This window comes from Danio rerio, chromosome 7 (genome assembly GCF_049306965.1).
Source record: "Danio rerio strain Tuebingen ecotype United States chromosome 7, GRCz12tu, whole genome shotgun sequence".
In the NCBI taxonomy this organism is placed as follows: Eukaryota; Metazoa; Chordata; class Actinopteri; order Cypriniformes; family Danionidae; genus Danio; species Danio rerio.
In genome coordinates, this window is record NC_133182.1 from 3,808,242 (window position 1) to 3,825,403 (window position 17,162).

Sequence of the window (17,162 nt, forward strand, 5' to 3'; positions counted from 1 at the left end):
TGTTATTAACTACATAATGAGAAAGAAGCTTTTAATGGGGTTGAACATGTACATATTTTCTCACCTCGGTTTAAAGGGAATTAGCCATTTCTCCTCAACGTTGATAATAAACTAATTTATTTCTGTATGAAACATCAAACAGACACGGTTGCTCCTGAGTCCTGTCAAACCTCCACTAGTTTTTCCTCCATTTCGTGGGTCCAAATAAACCGAAAATGAGCGCTTTTAACTTCTCCCCCAGCCTCCCGCTGGCCTGCAGCAGGTATATACACTCGCACACACACAAGTGAAAGCTGCTCTCTCATTGGCTGTAGGCGATCGCTGATGTTATTTTCAGTCAAAACTCAATTCACACGGCATGATTTGAATCGCCGACAGCTCCAGATATTCAGCACGCCAAATATCTCACAGGCATCGGCGACTCATTGGCGATTCTCTCAGATCGCGTCTGTGATAGTTCATACTGTGTGATTGTCACTCACGTGCACGAGCAGCGATTTGTCTGTGATTTCAGGCATTTCTCGGCGATTTCTCAAAACCTGTCGGAGAGCCAAAATCGGGGCTAAAATCATGCAGTCTGAACTAGGCATTAGCTGATGATTTAATATAAGCTTGCTTGGCATGCTGTCCTGGGAAAGAGCCCTGAGCTCTGGACTAGCTTTTCTGCATCTGAGACAATCATACACTGAGAGTCCAGCACAGAGCGCATTAGCTCTGCGCCTTGCTAACACACGCAGGATGCACCAATAGTATCTGGATGCAGGCTTTATGATGCAAGCTGAGATTGCATTACTCAGCAATGCAGTGTCAGACACAATGCAATCAAATGGAGAGAGTGAGCCCATTAAAAAGCATTGGATGCAGCCCAGATTGCACTGCACCAGGTCTGCATCCAGACCCCTCTCGGATGCACAGCAATACGCAAATATCTTTATAAATGAAGAAGATTTAAGGATTAAAATATTACAAAAATTGTTACTTTTTACATAAATCTAAAAACCAAGGCATGCATGACTTCATCTCGGGAGGCTTTTTCAGTTTATTCATAACAATTTGCTTGTGTATAATGTAATTATTATCAGTATTATTTATTATATGCATATTTATATTTGTTTTATTAAAAACAAGCTTAGATTTGTCCACCGGTTTTAGACCATATGTGGCAGCATGTGTATTAGGATATAACTCAGGTTTTTGAGCACACTTCTTTATTATTGTTCATTTATTCATTTGCTGGAAATTAGAACTGAATTTAGAAATAGTTTTGAAACGAATCTTTGCGCTTAACAAACAAAATTAATTATGCATAGGTTAATAGATGTCTTAAGCAGACTGCGTACAACACTGTTTCCTTATCCACGTAAGAGAGAAAGTAAAAGCCAAGAGGAGGAGACTCGTTCTTTATCCTCTTGTTGCAAATGCTGTTAAACTGATTTCTCGCTAGTGAAGGGTTCAGTTTTTCTACTTAAAGTCCACCATGTAAATAGCAAACGCACCATGGCACGACGCAACTGACTGGGATCAGAAACGAGACTCTGAACGGTTTAATGCATGTTATGCTCAAAGCACACTCATAACTCATTAAGAGAATAAGCTCAACCCTGTTAGACCAAGCGCTGTGGCGCAGAGCATATTTGTCCGTCCTTAAAATAGCAAAAGTAGATTTGCATTAACGTGTTTGCACCATGAGCTTTAGACTTTGCACCTAGATCATTAAATAAGAGCCCCTATAGTACAACCACTGAGTGTGAAACTTACATACTGCCCCTTTAAGAAGATCCTTTCAATAACAGCCAACACGTCACAAACATTTGTAGTTTTATTGAAACGTATTACACGGACCAAACAAACAAAACAAAACAAACAGAACTAAATGGAGGAAAGAAGCAAAACTAAGCTCTTAGTGTCACGATACACCAAACCGACAAGTAAAATGACATTGACTGTACAACCTGAACGCACGACCCCTCTATGCAATATAAAACAGTTCAGCACAATCATACACACATTTCTGAGAGCCTATAAAGGGATAGTTCACCCAAATAAATGAACATGTCCTCATTAAACGAACACTCAAGTGCTTCTGAAGCTGTTCAAGTTGGAATACATTGGAATAAATCAACCATTGACTGCCAAAAATACTATTAGACTCAATGACGGTTCATTTTCCAGCATTCTTCAGAATATCTTCATTTGTTTTCAACAGAAACAAACTCAAGCGTGGAGGAAATGATTACATGATTTTGTTTTAATGGGTGAACTGTCTCTTTAATAAGAGAAATGGGCCACAGTGCCGCCCGCAGGTCAGAACGAGTAACGCATTTATTCCTAAAAACAACTCCTAGAGCAACAACTGCAGCGCTTGAACCACAAACACACAACTCAACTCAACTAGATCAGGGGTTGAAGTCCATTTACAGCTTCAAGGGTCCATTGTAAAGCCATAGGAGACGGTGATGAGCCTAAATCCAATTGTGTTGGGGAGGAAAATGAAGAGAAATAGGATGAACAGTGCATTTCGGGATCAATAAATCCCACACAGAAGTGTTTCACAGCCACAAAAGCATTGGGGGGAAATGGTTTAAAGAGTGAATGACCCCAAAAAGAGCATCTCAACAATCATTATGATAACTTAAGCAGCTGTTGAAGATAATATTCATAAAAAAACAAAGAGAAAAGCAATGTTCTGGAAGTGGAGAACTTTTCATGGCCTGACAATCCAATTTATAGGGTTTTTTGGTGGAAGACAGCGCCAACCAATTAACAAGATTGCAAAAATGCACAGAATGCATGTTAGTGTCTCTTTAAGAATTCAAAATGAAATGCATTCTGATTGGCTCATCAATCTGTCAATCACTGAACGACTGACTCCACACAGCAGAGCTCTAGATATCAACTCAGATGTTGATTAATATTGTCTTCAAGGCTCCGTTTCCTTCACTAAACGTATTTTTCGTTTCGCCGACCAACTATCCAAGCATCAGACTTCAAGCTGAGCTGTATCTCCTTCAGAATCTTACAGACACATTCAAGCTTTTCAAAGTCGGTCTTAAAACAACATGACATGACAAAATGCAACACAACCGGCTCCTAGATGAACAACTCAAGTATTAGCTTGACTCTTTGAGAATGTTGGAGAATTTCCCGATCTCTCAACAGGGAGAGCTGTAATCACTGAAAAACATGAGTGTAAAGCAGGTTGTGTTTTCATGATGAGTCTTGGTTATGGACGTGTGAAATGAAAGCTTGTGCATTGAGGATCTACTCTAAATCTCGCAGTGTGCATGCATGTGTGTGTGTGTGTTTGTGTGTTTTAAGCATGATCTCCGTTGGCACTGTCTCCATCATCCTCTCCTTCCTCCTGCTCGCCGTCCTCTTCCTCCTCATCATCCTCTCTTCCTCGACTCTTGATCTGCACACATAAAGCAGACAACAGTTTACATACGCGATTCCTTCAGAAAAACTCCAGCTAAAGTTGCATGATCTATTTCTGAGAAAAGCCCACCTAAAAACCTTAAACTAAGACCGATACCATTCACTTCTAACATTTTGAAGATATGCACACATCCCTAGTCGACATACCTTAGAAAATATGCAATGTCTGTTTATTGCAGCATATGATACTGCGGGGGCAATAAGTATTGAACACATTGCCATGTTTTGTCCTGGGAATAATATTTCTAAAGCAGCTGTTGACATGAAATTAAAGCAGGTTTTGGTAAAAACCCAACGCAATCTCACGACAATTCGTAACTTTTTCATTTAGTGGCTAATTCGCATGAATTCGTACGATCCAATTCGTACATTTTAGTACGATTTGCTCATCCCCCAATGACGGTTGGGTTAAGGGGTGGAGTTAGGTGCCACGCCTCCTTTTTAAAATCGTACCATTTCGTACGACTGAACTCGTACGAATAGCCACTAAACTGCCAAAACGTAAAATACTTACGTTTTCTTGTGAGATCAGGCTGTAAAAAAACCCCAAAATACAAATAATAATAATAATAATAACACAAAACAAATCTGAAAAATGAGTTCTGTGTTATAACAATTAAATGACAGAAGGAGAAAGAGCTGAACTACTGAAATGTGTTTAATACTTCATATTAAAGACGCCTCTCATATGGAGAATGGAGTCGCATGCATTGCTCAGGTCTGAGTTTCTCACAGACTTCAACAGTGTGTCAAAATCTTGATGGTTCTGTGGGTCTAGTCCAGTGATAGGGAACCTATGGCTCGTGAGCCACGTGTGGCTCTATGGTCTAAAATAAATGGCTCTCCAGCGGTCTCTCTTTGTTAATATTTTGCGGTTAAAAAAAATTATAATAGTCACTAGAAATCCAAAAGTTTCCAATTGAAAATACAATTAAGTTTAACAACTTTATTCATCCAACCAGGGGTAATTGGATTAGGGTGGTAGCATTTCATGATACAACAAACACATAAAGAGACAGATCACTTACAAACAATATTAAGAAAAACACAGTCCAGCATGCCTTATATTAGCTTCATTAATAGTACAAAAAAACAACCATAGGAAAGATCCATGTACTAAGAATGTACATTTAAAACTTGCTAAAATGCAGTGTTGTAAAGCCTTATTGCCTCAGGAACAAAGGTAAATGTTTATCTGCTGGAAGAGCATTTGATGATTCTTAACCTTCTTCCAGAGGGCAACAGAACAAAAAAAATGCCCCAGAAGATGGGAGGCATCTCTTATCACACTTTGAGTTTTTCTTAATATTCGGTGTTCATGTATCTCTGCTAGACTTCTCAGAGGTAGACCAATAATCTTGGAGCAAGTCTTGACTAAGATTTGAAGGCGATTTTTCTCTCCAACGAAAAGTGAGGAGAACCAGCATAAAAAGGAAAAGCTTAATAAACTCTGGATATAAGTGGTGTAAAAAGTTCTAAGTTTTTTCTACACAGAAAGAGTTCAGTAAGAACATACATTCTCTGATGCACTTTCTTAGCTTCTGCTGGAACTTTAATGTGGTATTAAATATTGTACCAAGATACTTATATTCCTGTACCCTTTAATTTGTTTTCCGTTAAAATACTCTGGTTTTACTTCTAAGGCGTTTTTTCTAAAATAAGTTACCATCTCTTTCGTTTTTGTGGTGTTCAGTTGTAGTTCAGCTTCTTTGCACCACTTCAAAAACTCATTATGATTATCGCTGTCATAACAATCTGTAATTTGTTAACAAAGATAAAAAAACTGTGTCGTCAGCATATTTGATTATATGACAGTTGTCCTTAGTGCTACGACATTCAATTGTGTATAATGTAAAAATAATTGATTTTTAGTGTCATTTTTACAGCAAAATGAATAAGAGCTCTGTTAATAATAAAAGGACGTTTCGACCTTAAGGGTAAGGGCAAGCAACTTGTGTTTCTATGGTAACATCGTGCGCATAAATTCAAACAAACTTCATGAGTGAGTGAGATGATGGTGAAAAGAAAAATTCTATAAATTGTCCTTTTTTCATTCATGGACTTATTTGTTTATTTTTGAGTTGTGCAGGGACATTGGTTTTGTTTAAACCTGTATTATTGTAATATCAATGGCTCTTGTAACGATCGCTTGCAGAACGTATTTTGGATAAGTGTGTGCGTTCGTTTGTATGTGGGTGTGTCATTTCATGCATGTTTTACAGGTACGAACGGCATTGGAGGATCCGCATTTCGTGCTGATGACGTTGGCCGCAGTCTCTCTTGCGAGGGCTAGTCTGAGAGAATGTGTTTTGCTTGTTTAATGCTCTTGTCTAAAGTTTGCGATTTAATAATGCAATATATTTGCTTGTAAACCTGTCCAGTAACTGACATGTTTGAGTGATGCCTCGGAGAGGTGTAGGAGTAAGTAAGTCGCGGGATATACACAAACAACACTCAGATTGATATTTTGTATTAGTTCACTAGGTTCAGGGGTCCGTTCTTCGTACGTGGATTACTCAGTTAGCTGGATTTGGATATTGACGATTTGACACGATCCAGGATCGTTTCGTTCTTCAAAGCTGATCCGAGAGTTGTTGTCATAGCAACAGTTCTGCTAGGCCAAACTTGATCGGGAGCAGGTTCAATTCATGTAAACAGGATTAGATCGGCTCAGTTCAAGCAAAGATAATACAGAAAGTATGTACTGAATTCTGATATTTTCTTACTGCAGTAGTTAAATACACTTGGGAAAATGGTACATATTTTTTAACTATATATATATATATATATATATATATATATATATATATATATATATATATATATATATATATATATATATATATATATATATATATATATATATATATATATATAAATAAAGCTATAGTCATTAATAAAATAAATTAAGTTATACATATTAATAAAACTTATGCAATCTGCACCCTCGAAATGAAAGTACAAAGACTGCCACCTGGTGGTGCAAAAAGAAAACTTATTGATATGAACTTTTTAGATCGCTTTAGTACAAATTGTGTATAATAGAAATGCACAATATGTGACTTTTTTTTAAAGCAATAATACATTTATGCAGTCATAAACATGTTTTGATAGTTAATATGCCGGTGATTTGATGCTTCACAAAAGTTGCAGACGCCTTTACCGATATGATAACGCTTTTGTAAACATCCAGTTATTCTTTACACCGATTAAAAAACGGCTACTATAATAAAGAAAATCTTTTCTAAATGTAGAACTAAATACATTGATTTGCATTGAAATACATGATGAATACTCTTGACACATGAAAGTGTAAAGCCTGCAGCTCACAACAAATGTGGAAAGTTATTGCGTGTCATATTTAACAAACCGGTTTACTGCTAATTTGATGTAATTTTGCTCACATGGATAATTGAATATTAATCAGATGATGTCATTACGCTGCTGTGCTGTTAGCCAATCGTTGCATTGCTGATCATGATTTCGAGGATGGATAGATCTGTCCTTCACAACACACGCAGCAATCTCAGATCAGTTTATCCAGACATTCTAATCTGATTCAAGAACTTGTTTGAAGAACCAAATTAGCGAGAGATCAGTTATCAAGATTAAAAGATCCAGGATCTGCCAAATAATCTCAGATCATTTAAGCGAGTTATGAAGAACGGACCCCAGGAGGATGTGCTGTTTTCTGTATGTTTTGTTTTTAGTTAGAGCAGTTTAGTTAAGACGTTTGGTACGTTGAAGATGTTTCTTTTCATATTTAGTTTAGTTTGGTGAAAACAGTTACTGAGTTTTGTTATATTTATTTCTTTGATTTAAGCACATTCAACTACTTCCTCTCCCGCAGGTAATTCATCATTTAATCATTGTAAATATTTTTTCTTTCACTGTATAATATATTTTCACTGGTTTTCATTGGATGTATGGGCAATAAATAATTGCAGTGATTATTTGGTTTTTAGTTCATTTCTTTCTCCATCCGCTTGTCACACACATTAAACTATTGTATGTTATGTCATCTACTCCTAGTTTAATATTAACATCAAAAAGGACGTAACAGCTCTTTAAAAAAAAAAAAAAACATTGCTAAAAAAAAAATCAGAAATGGCTCCTGACAAAAAAAAGGGTTTCTGACCCCTGGTCTAGTCTATCAAATCTGAGCTTAATTTTGCATTCTTTATTGGATTGGGGTCAGGTAATTGGCTGGGCCATTCTACAGCTTGATTGTCTTTCTCTGAAAGCATCTGAGAGTCTCCTCGGCTGTGTTTTGGATCATTGTCTTGCTGAAATGTCCACCCTGGTTTCATCTTCATCCTCCTGCTAATGTTGATGTTGGACTGAAGCAGCTGATATTCTGTTCAGAGGTGCACCAGCTTTGTTAGTTCATCAACTCCTCCAGAAACCATCCCTGGATGATGGAGGCTTTCAGCTGTGCTTCCGACTGAGCCGAGCCCAGTTTGATGAACTGTTGTCAGGTGTCTGCAGGTGGATTTCCCCACAGGACACCAACAGGCGCTACATCATAATCACGCCCCTACAAGAGCAAGCTACTGATTGGTTAATGCCAATGCTAAGTTCAGATTTTCCAACCCGATTCACACGTTAAGCACATCGAATGTGCAAAACATTCATTCGCGCAGCTTCATTCACACGAAACACACCGCAGGATGTCGCACTTGACGCTTCATCCGCATGTTTGTAACAGTTCTGTCTGCGTTTCAATGTTTTGGAAACCTCCTTGTTCGTGTCCATGTTCAACATTACATTCAGCCCAATTAAACTCATAAAATGAAACATTAGTTTTCTTTTTTATATTTAAAAGGGAAGCAAGGGAAAGAAGTTGGTACTTTCTCAGCTTTTCAAGCGCTGACGGAAGCGTCAACCAATCAGATCGCTGTATGAAAATACACCAGCTTAGACAGTGGCAAATTGCGGAATAATTTCATTGGCTGACGCTGCAATGACAATTGCGTCAGCCCCAACTTCAAACCCGCCCCCTGTCAAGCACTGATGCTGAAGCCCCGTGTGAATCGGGCCTTTATACTGCTGGCTCCAGTGGGATAAAAGAATAGAGATTTTTGCAGAAGCAAGACTGAAAAATCCATCACGTGCTGGTCTGACTCAGTATGGTTATATCTTCACACATTATTCTTAAGATCGTGTAGAACGATTATATGTTGAAAACAGGGAATAGCAACAATGTGACTTTAGCTGCGCTCACACTAGATGCAGAATGTGCGTCAAGCGCGAGTGATTTACATGTTAAGTCAATGCAAACGCGCGAATAGACATCCTGCGGCACGATACACACAAATGGTCTGCGCAAATTTAGCTACGAAGCTACAGTCACCGGGCAGACAGAAGCCCTGCCCATTACGCGAATCCGCGTCTGTTCTGAAGTGAATTTGATGCGCGAATGAAGCGGATTTGACACGTGAATGAAGCGGGGTTTGACGCGCGAATGAAGCGAGTAAACTTAAATTTTCACGCGGCAATTTATGCGCGAATAACGTGATTTATCCGCGTCTGCTGTGAACGCAGCATAAAGGAGAGAGGATCCCAGATATGACTCTCCTGCTGGTGTTTGTGGTTTTCTCACCTCCTCTTCCTCCAGCAGATCTCCTTCATCCTCATAGTCGTTCATTTCAGAGTTTTCTCGATCTTTCTTCCCGTGCTGCGGCGACACCTCTTCTGCTTTAGCGCTCTTCACATCTAGCAAAAACAAGCAGACCTTTTGATTAACACAAACAAAGACTAAGATTTCTGCAGGATTAAGACGATTCTGTGTTCCAACTGAAGATTTAGGGTCTCATTTATAAATAAAATGAGTGGAAATGTGCATACAACACTTTTCATGCAAAAGTTGTGGTTTATAGAACTTGATGGGAGAACGTGCACAGCTCAAAATAAACACATTTAACCTAAATATCGACTTACCTGAACCACTTTAAATCATCATATGAGCCATAATCATTACTTTTTTATGCTAGTCAGCATTTTCACTGCCCGTTTTGTGTGTACACCAGGTTTAAAAATTTTTAATAATGTTTGTTAAAAACAAACCAAACAAAATAAAGCCATTTCAAATCCAATTTCTTGCTTAAGCATTAGACTCATGAACTGAGAAACCAAAATTCCCTGGATCATTTGACATGAGCTCATAGTACTACAAAAAAAACTTCAGATACATTTCAGAACTCAACAGTTCCTCTAAAAATCAGCTTATATTAAAAATCGAAATTGTAATATTCTACTCTATGATGTAATAAAGTGTATAAGCCCCGCCTTCTTGAAAGAGAAGACACCTACTACTGCACTGCCTTGTTAAATGCCAAAATGTAAACCAATCAGTGCAGTGGGATTTACTTCTGAGTCTACAATCGGCCACGCCCAGTCAGACGGAGCGTTCTGCTGATGGTCAAAAACAGCACAAAGAATAGACAAAAACTTCTACATTATGATTTTATGCAAAATCTTAATAACATAAGAGGATATTAGTTTAAAAATATAAAGGAATTTCATGATCCTTTTAAGGGTGCTTCTGTTAGAGATGCTTCCACATTAGCTAGTTTTAAGATGATGGATAACACTTTAGTTCCGGTCACAGTTTATGTGATTAACTACTAGTGTATTACCTGCCTGTTATTAAGATATTAGCTAATTAGTAGCATGATCTTATTATGCATCCCTGATCCTACCCAATACCCAATACAGTGTTAGTTAATTAAGCTTACAATAATTAAGTTTAATAATGTGAACTGATGTGAACAGATGATGTTGAAAACAAATCTTTTTAAGAGTGCATACTTGAATTCCTGTTTGTTCTAATGTGTTTATGATACATTTTATCTCTGTGTTTGAATTCTTTTATTTAATTGAGTTTTTAAATTATTGTGGCTTAGGTTTTACAAAAAGTGCATTACAAATAAATTGTAATAATAATAATAATAATAATAATAATAACAACAACAACAACAATAACAGCAACAACAATAATAATAATAATAACAACAATAATAACAACAACCATAATAATAATAATAATAATAATAACAACAACAACAACAACAACCATAATAATAATAACCATAATAATATTAATAAAAAACATAATAATAATAATAATAACCATAATAACAATAATAACCATAATAATAATAACAACAATAACAACAACAACCATAATAATAACAATGACCATAATAATAATAATAATAATAAAAATAATAATAATAATAAAAATAATAAAAACATAATAACCATAATAATAATAATAATAATAAAAACCATAATAATAATAATAATAAAAACATAATAATAATAATAATAATAATAACCATAATAATAATAATAACCATAATAATAATAATAATAATAATAATAATAATAACCATAATAATAATAATAATAATAATAATAACCATAATAATAATAATAATAAAAACCATAATAATAATAAAAACCATAATAATAATAATAATAATAATAACAATAATAATAATAAAAATAATAAAAACATAATAATAATAATAATAATAATAATAATAATAATAACCATAATAATAATGATAATAATAATAATAACCATAATAATAATAATAATAATAATAATAACCATAATAATAATAATAATAGCAATATAAATAATAACCATAATAATAATAATAATAACCATAATAATTATAATAATAAAAATAATAATAATAATAAGACCCAGAAAAAAAATCTTATTGAGAGTTTAGTGGCATTAGATATTGCCAGATGTACTGCTGTTTGTTGAATATGGTTTTCTCTCTCTTATATACCCGATTTCTTGCTGTGGTCTCTCTCCATGCGCTCCAGACTCTCCAGCAGGTAGTCCACTTTGTGTTTAATCTGAGTCAGTTCCTTCTTAATGGTCTGGAGATCGTCAGCTCTCACTGGAAACACACAAAACACACAGGTTACCAAACATTTCAGGCGTCAAATACACACTAGTGTTTGAAGATTTATTTATTTATATATTTTTTATGAATTGGCATGTTAAACCCGACCAAAACACTATTGATTGGATTGTGCAACTGAATCCAATTTGACATGCATTTTCTTTGTGAATATTAGGGCTGCACAATTTACAGTTGAAGTCAGAATTATTAGCCTCCCCTGTTTATTTTTTTCCCCTATTTCTGTTTAATGGAGAGCAGATTTTTTTTTCAACACATTTCTACACATAATAGTGTTAATAACTCATCTCTAATAACTGATTTATTTTATCTTTGCCATGATGACAGCAAATAATATTTGACTAGATATTTAAGACACTTCTATACAGCTTAAAGTGACATTTAAAGGCTTAACTAGGCTAATTAGGTTAACTAGGCCGGTTATGGTAATTAGGCAAGTTATTGTATAACAGTGGTTTGTTCTGTAGACTATCGAAAATAATATGGGCTAATAATATTGTCCTTTAAATGGTGTTTAAAAAATTAAAAACTGCTTTTATTCTAGCCGAAATAAAACAAATAAGACTTTCTCCAGAAGAACAAATATTATCAGACATACTGTGAACATTTCCTGAATCTGTTCAACATCATTTGGGAAATATTTTAAAAAGAAAGAAAAATTGGTCACTATTGAAATGTAGTAATTGTATTTATATCACAATTTATAAATTGCAGAAGAAAAAATATTGCAATGTCAGTTTTTTTCCAACATCAGGCAACCCTACTAATTATATAGTCAAATAACGCTGCACAATATATGGTTTCAACCAGGGTGGACATTTTAAAAGTGAGGGGACAGCTGTATGAAATCTAAAAGTCTAAATGAATATAATTATTAAATCACCTGTTTCTGAATGGGTGAAAACAGCGCATGACACATGCTGGACCTGGATTTTTCCAGACTCAGGTGCTGATGAGACAGAGGTATTTGTCTCATCAGTTTTAGACCTTTTGAAAGATCAAGCAGACACTGGAACTGTGGTACACTTTTCCACTATAAAGAGATACTTGTACAAATATAGTATTCATAGAAGAGTCATCAGAAGAAAACCTCTTCTACATCCTCACCACAAAAATCAGCGTTTGAACTTTGCAAATGAACATATAGACAAGCCTGATGCATTTTGGAAACAAGTTCTGTGGACCGTTGAGGTTAAAATAGAACTGTTTGGCCAGAATGAGCTAAGGTAAGTTTGGAGAAGAAAGGGCACAGATTTTATGAAAATAACCTCTGTCCAACTGTTAAGCATGGAGGTGGATCAATCATGCTTTGGGGTTGTATTGCAGCCAGTGGCACAGGGGACATTTCACAAGTAGAAGGAAAAATTACTTCACTAAATTTCAGCAAATTTTGGATGATAACTTGATGCCATCTGTGAAAAAGCTGAAGTTAAAGAGAGGATGGGTCCTACAAATGGATAATGATTCTAAACACACCTCAAACACACAGCAGCACAAGCGGTCTTCAATGAACCTAAAAGAGCACATGTCACTCCGCTGCTCATCTGTTTGCACTGGCTGCCAGTTGCTGCTCGCATCAAGCTCTGATGTTTGCCTACAAAGTGACTTCTGGCTTTGCTCCTTATCTGCTCTCACTTCTGCAGATCTATGTGCCCTCCAAAAACTTGCGTTCTGTGAATGAACGTCGCCTCGTGGTTCCATCCCATAGAGGGAAGAAATCACTTTCCCGAACTCTCGCGTTCAATCTGCCCAGTTGGTGGAATGAACTCCCTAACTGCATCAGAACGGCAGAGTCACTCGCTGTCTTCAAAAAACAACTAAAAACTCAACTATTTAGTCTCCACTTCACTTCCTAATCTGCAATTGCCTCTCTAGATATACCACTAACTGTACTCAAAAACAAAAAAATATACTAATACTTTCCTTCTTAGACCTGAAACTTGCCTACAGCACTTATTCATTGTTGCTCTTATAGTTGTGTAAATTGCTTCCTTGTCCTCATTTGTAAGTCGCTTTGGATAAAAGTGTCTGCTAAATGACTAAATGTAAATGTCAAAATCCACAGTGGATTACATCAAGAAGTGTAAACGGAAGGTTTTGCCATGGCCTTCACCATCTCCTGAACTCAACATTATTGAAAATCTATGGATAGACCTTAAAAGAGCAGTGCGTGACAGACAGCCTAGAAATCTTAAAGAATGGGAAGACTTTTGTAAGGAAGAATGGGCAAAGATACCTCAAACAAGAATTGAAAGACTCTTGGCTGGCTACAGAAAACATTTACAAGCTGTGATACTTGCCAAAGGAGGCAGTACAAGATATTACCTCTGCAGGGCGCCCAAACTTTTGCAGACGCCATTTTTTTTTTCTGTTATTTTGAAAGTGTAAATGATGGAAATTAAAGCTAACTTTTATTGACATATTAAAAGATTGTCTAATCTGTAAGTTGATGCCTTTCGAATATTTTTCCATCTTTCCTTTGCTTCTTTATGCACATTAATACAAAGTTTTACCTGGGGTGCCCAAACTTTCGATCCCCACTGTATATATAACTGCTTTCATGATACCCAGGTTCAGTTCATTGGTTTATTCAGCTGTCAGTCATTTCCTCCCTAGTTACGTCACTCTTACGTCACATCCAATAAGCAAAGCACCACCCATCATAAAAGCACGAATCAGACCACTCGCTAGCCCTTTGACTTCTCTTTCTCTGCTTTTTTCTGCTTGTTTGTGTTTATTGCGTTGCGTTTAGAAATAACCCCGTCTAACTGTATTTTGTTGTTGCTCGTTTCTGTGTTCGCATTATCCGTCCGTTATTCGTATATCCTTCTACTTTACGCTGTTTGCGAGGCTTAGACGAAGCGGACAGGTAAGAAGGTCATGTGACAAACATTGTGCGCCACCCTTTGTACTTTTTGGACAGATAGATAGAGTAGACAGTCAGGACTCGGAAGAATCTTCGCGTGTTAATGATTTTGTTTTCACATAGTTAGTTAATTAGATGCTTCGGGGAAGTTAGATTTAGTTTGGGTTTTATTCTTTTCATTTCTTTAGCGCCGCCCGCGTCCCTTCTGCCAGCTCTCCTGTTTTTTCCCGCCTTCATTTGTCTCAGTGTTGTGTATATTGCAAATAGTATATTTTTGCCTTACTTACTTTGAATGTGTCTGTAAATTTTCAGGTCAAAACACCCAGATTTTTTATTACAGTGTGAGATTAAGGTGCGTGTCTCACTGGTGCGGGACGTGCGCTGGCTGCTCTTGGAGCTGAAGCTGCTCTTGGTCCTCCTGCTGCCGCTCACACTCACACGTGCACGCTTGGACGGGATCACAGCTCGAGACAGAGGAGGTGGAGGAGGAGGAACACGTGACGGGTACGAGTACATCCTGAAAACACACACATGCGTGCGCGCACACACACACACACGTTTGTTTTTGTTAAAAGTGGGGACATTACATAGGTTTCCATTCATTTTATGCAGCCCAAACCGTATATTATATTGCCCTCAAACCACCCCACCCCTAAACCCAACCATCACAGGAGACAGCTTTACTCTGATTCAACTCATTCTGTAGGATTTATGAGCATTTTGAGAAATAAGGACGTCACCAATGTCCTCGTATTTCACCTCCTTTTTGTAATACCCGTGTCATACCCATGTCATTATACAGATTTGTGTCCTGATATGTCACAAAAACACGCACACTAAGAATTATTATATTTAATTTAACAATTATAAATTGTTACGTTTGAGCTATTTTCGTTATTTTCTCCCAAGTTCTGTTTATTTTAATTAATTAATTTGGTCCCACTTTATATTAAGTGGCCTTAACTAATATGTACTTACACAGGAGTTAATAGTTTGTTACAATGTACTTATTGTGTAAATACATGTATTTACTGTGTACTTATGCTTGATTAAATGCATGTATGTAATTATATCTGTAATTAACTTTTGTAATTACATTTGTAAATACACTGTTGACCATCCCTTACACCTTAACCCACCCTTAAACCTACCCACACCACCAAACCTGTCCATAACCCAACCTCTATCCCAACTCAAGAGCACCACAAGTGTTCTCAAATACATTATGAACACAGTAAGTACATTGTATTTATTTTTTGATGTCAGTACATAGTAGTTAAGGACACTTATTATAAAGTGGGACCATTAATTTAATTAATTAAATTAGTTTGGTTTCACAAATGAACCACCAAAACCAGCACACACAGATTAACACACATTCCTGGAAACAGCTCAAATCCCAGTCCAGACAGTCATGGTGAGGCTTTAATGAATAATAGAAAAGCTCTTCTGCGCAGCGCTGGATGGCTTTAAACACGAGCGAATGTTTTAGGAGCGCTCACCTGTCGTAGTAATCCCTCTGAAAGTCATAGTCCAGATCAAACGAAGAACTGCGGGAGGAGGAAAACCCAAGAATCAACAGAACTCAATTAAACAAACAACTGAACACAATCATCTAAAACACCAACCTGTACATGTCTCCTGCAGAGCGCTTGATGGTCTTTGACCGGTGAGGTTTGGGCTCGCCAGCCAGATTAATATCTGGAAAAGGAGATGAAATGATCATGATTAAAAGAAACAGGCCTGCGGTCTATATAGAGGTCATGTCTGATTGCTCTGGATAAAAGCATTAGCTGAATGAATCAGTGTACACACAACATTAAGCACGCAGTGATTTAGGAGGTTTACATAACACTAAAGAAAAGCTCTACATGACATATCATTTGTCAATCCCTCCAGAATTTCACTGGACTTTTTCTGATTTTCACAGCCTAAAATGACCGATTTTGCTGCAAATTCTAGAAGATGATGACAAAGACGGCAGTGTAACTTCAGACTACTGACGAGCATGATGAACTCACTGAACTTTGGTAAGAAGAGAGCGCTGTATAATTTCAGTTTTTCCTCCATACACATACAGATGAATAAGGTCTTGCATATCTGGAGTTAATATGGCCGCAGAGTGGATTGGCTTATCTTAAAGGGGCTTTGGATTAGCTAAAAACACTGATAACAAAGGCACGAAATTACCCAGCATAAAAAGAGCTCCTCAAGGTGGCACATTACCAGAGACTACAGAAACATAAGGACTGTGCCCTCATTCATTTGAATGGGCATCAGGCAATACAGTGCAATAGATTGATTTTTTCTAATGTTTTGTTTTTAATTTGAGTAAAATCACATCCGTGGTAAATTTAACTTAATATTTTTAGATGTTTTACACTACATCTAGTACAGGGGTTCCCAAACTTTTCAGCACGCGGCCCCTAAAATAACAATACCAGTGACTTGCGACCCCCAACATCCCCTGAGGTGGTTGTAAATACAGAAAACTTGCATGCAATGGCGAGCACACACACCAATAGACCAAAGTCTATTCTTCGTTTATTTTTTTTTAATGTATGTCAGTGCTGTAAATGGGCCAGAAAGTTTAACCTGGTGTTATAAAATCAATCTGCTGCATCTGATGCTATTGCTGTGTCTTTAATATAATGTATTTACCCCAGGGGTCGCAATCCAATAGAACAAGTAAATAAGCTACTATAGTAACTATAAACGGCTGTTTTTTCTCTTCAGTTGGTTATGGATAAAATATGGTAAATCTTATGGTCTAATAATAATAATAATAATAATAATAATAATATTAATAATAATAATAATAATAAGTAGATTTTTGGAAATCACCAGGCGACCTCCCTTCATTGTTCCGCGACCCCTCAAGGGGTCCCGACCCCCACTTTGAGAACCACTGCTCT

The 17,162-nt window shown here is 36.6% G+C and overlaps 1 protein-coding gene across 19 annotated transcripts in view; it reads right to left on the reverse strand.

Annotated features, from left to right (window-relative positions):
• Positions 1–1,801: 1,801 nt before the first annotated feature.
• Positions 1,802–17,162, reverse strand: part of zgc:55733 — a 38,232-nt gene continuing 22,871 nt past the window's right edge. For 5 of the 19 annotated variants that reach the window (XM_021477446.2, NM_200993.1, XM_073906346.1 and 2 more), the window contains 6 exon segments: positions 15,876–15,948; positions 15,750–15,797; positions 14,613–14,764; positions 11,244–11,357; positions 9,038–9,150; positions 1,802–3,412 (listed from right to left, as the gene is read on the reverse strand). In XM_021477446.2, the coding sequence (XP_021333121.1) occupies positions 3,314–3,412; positions 9,038–9,150; positions 11,244–11,357; positions 14,613–14,764; positions 15,750–15,797; positions 15,876–15,948 (599 nt within the window). In that variant the 3' untranslated portion in view covers positions 1,802–3,313. 19 annotated transcript variants of the gene reach the window in all.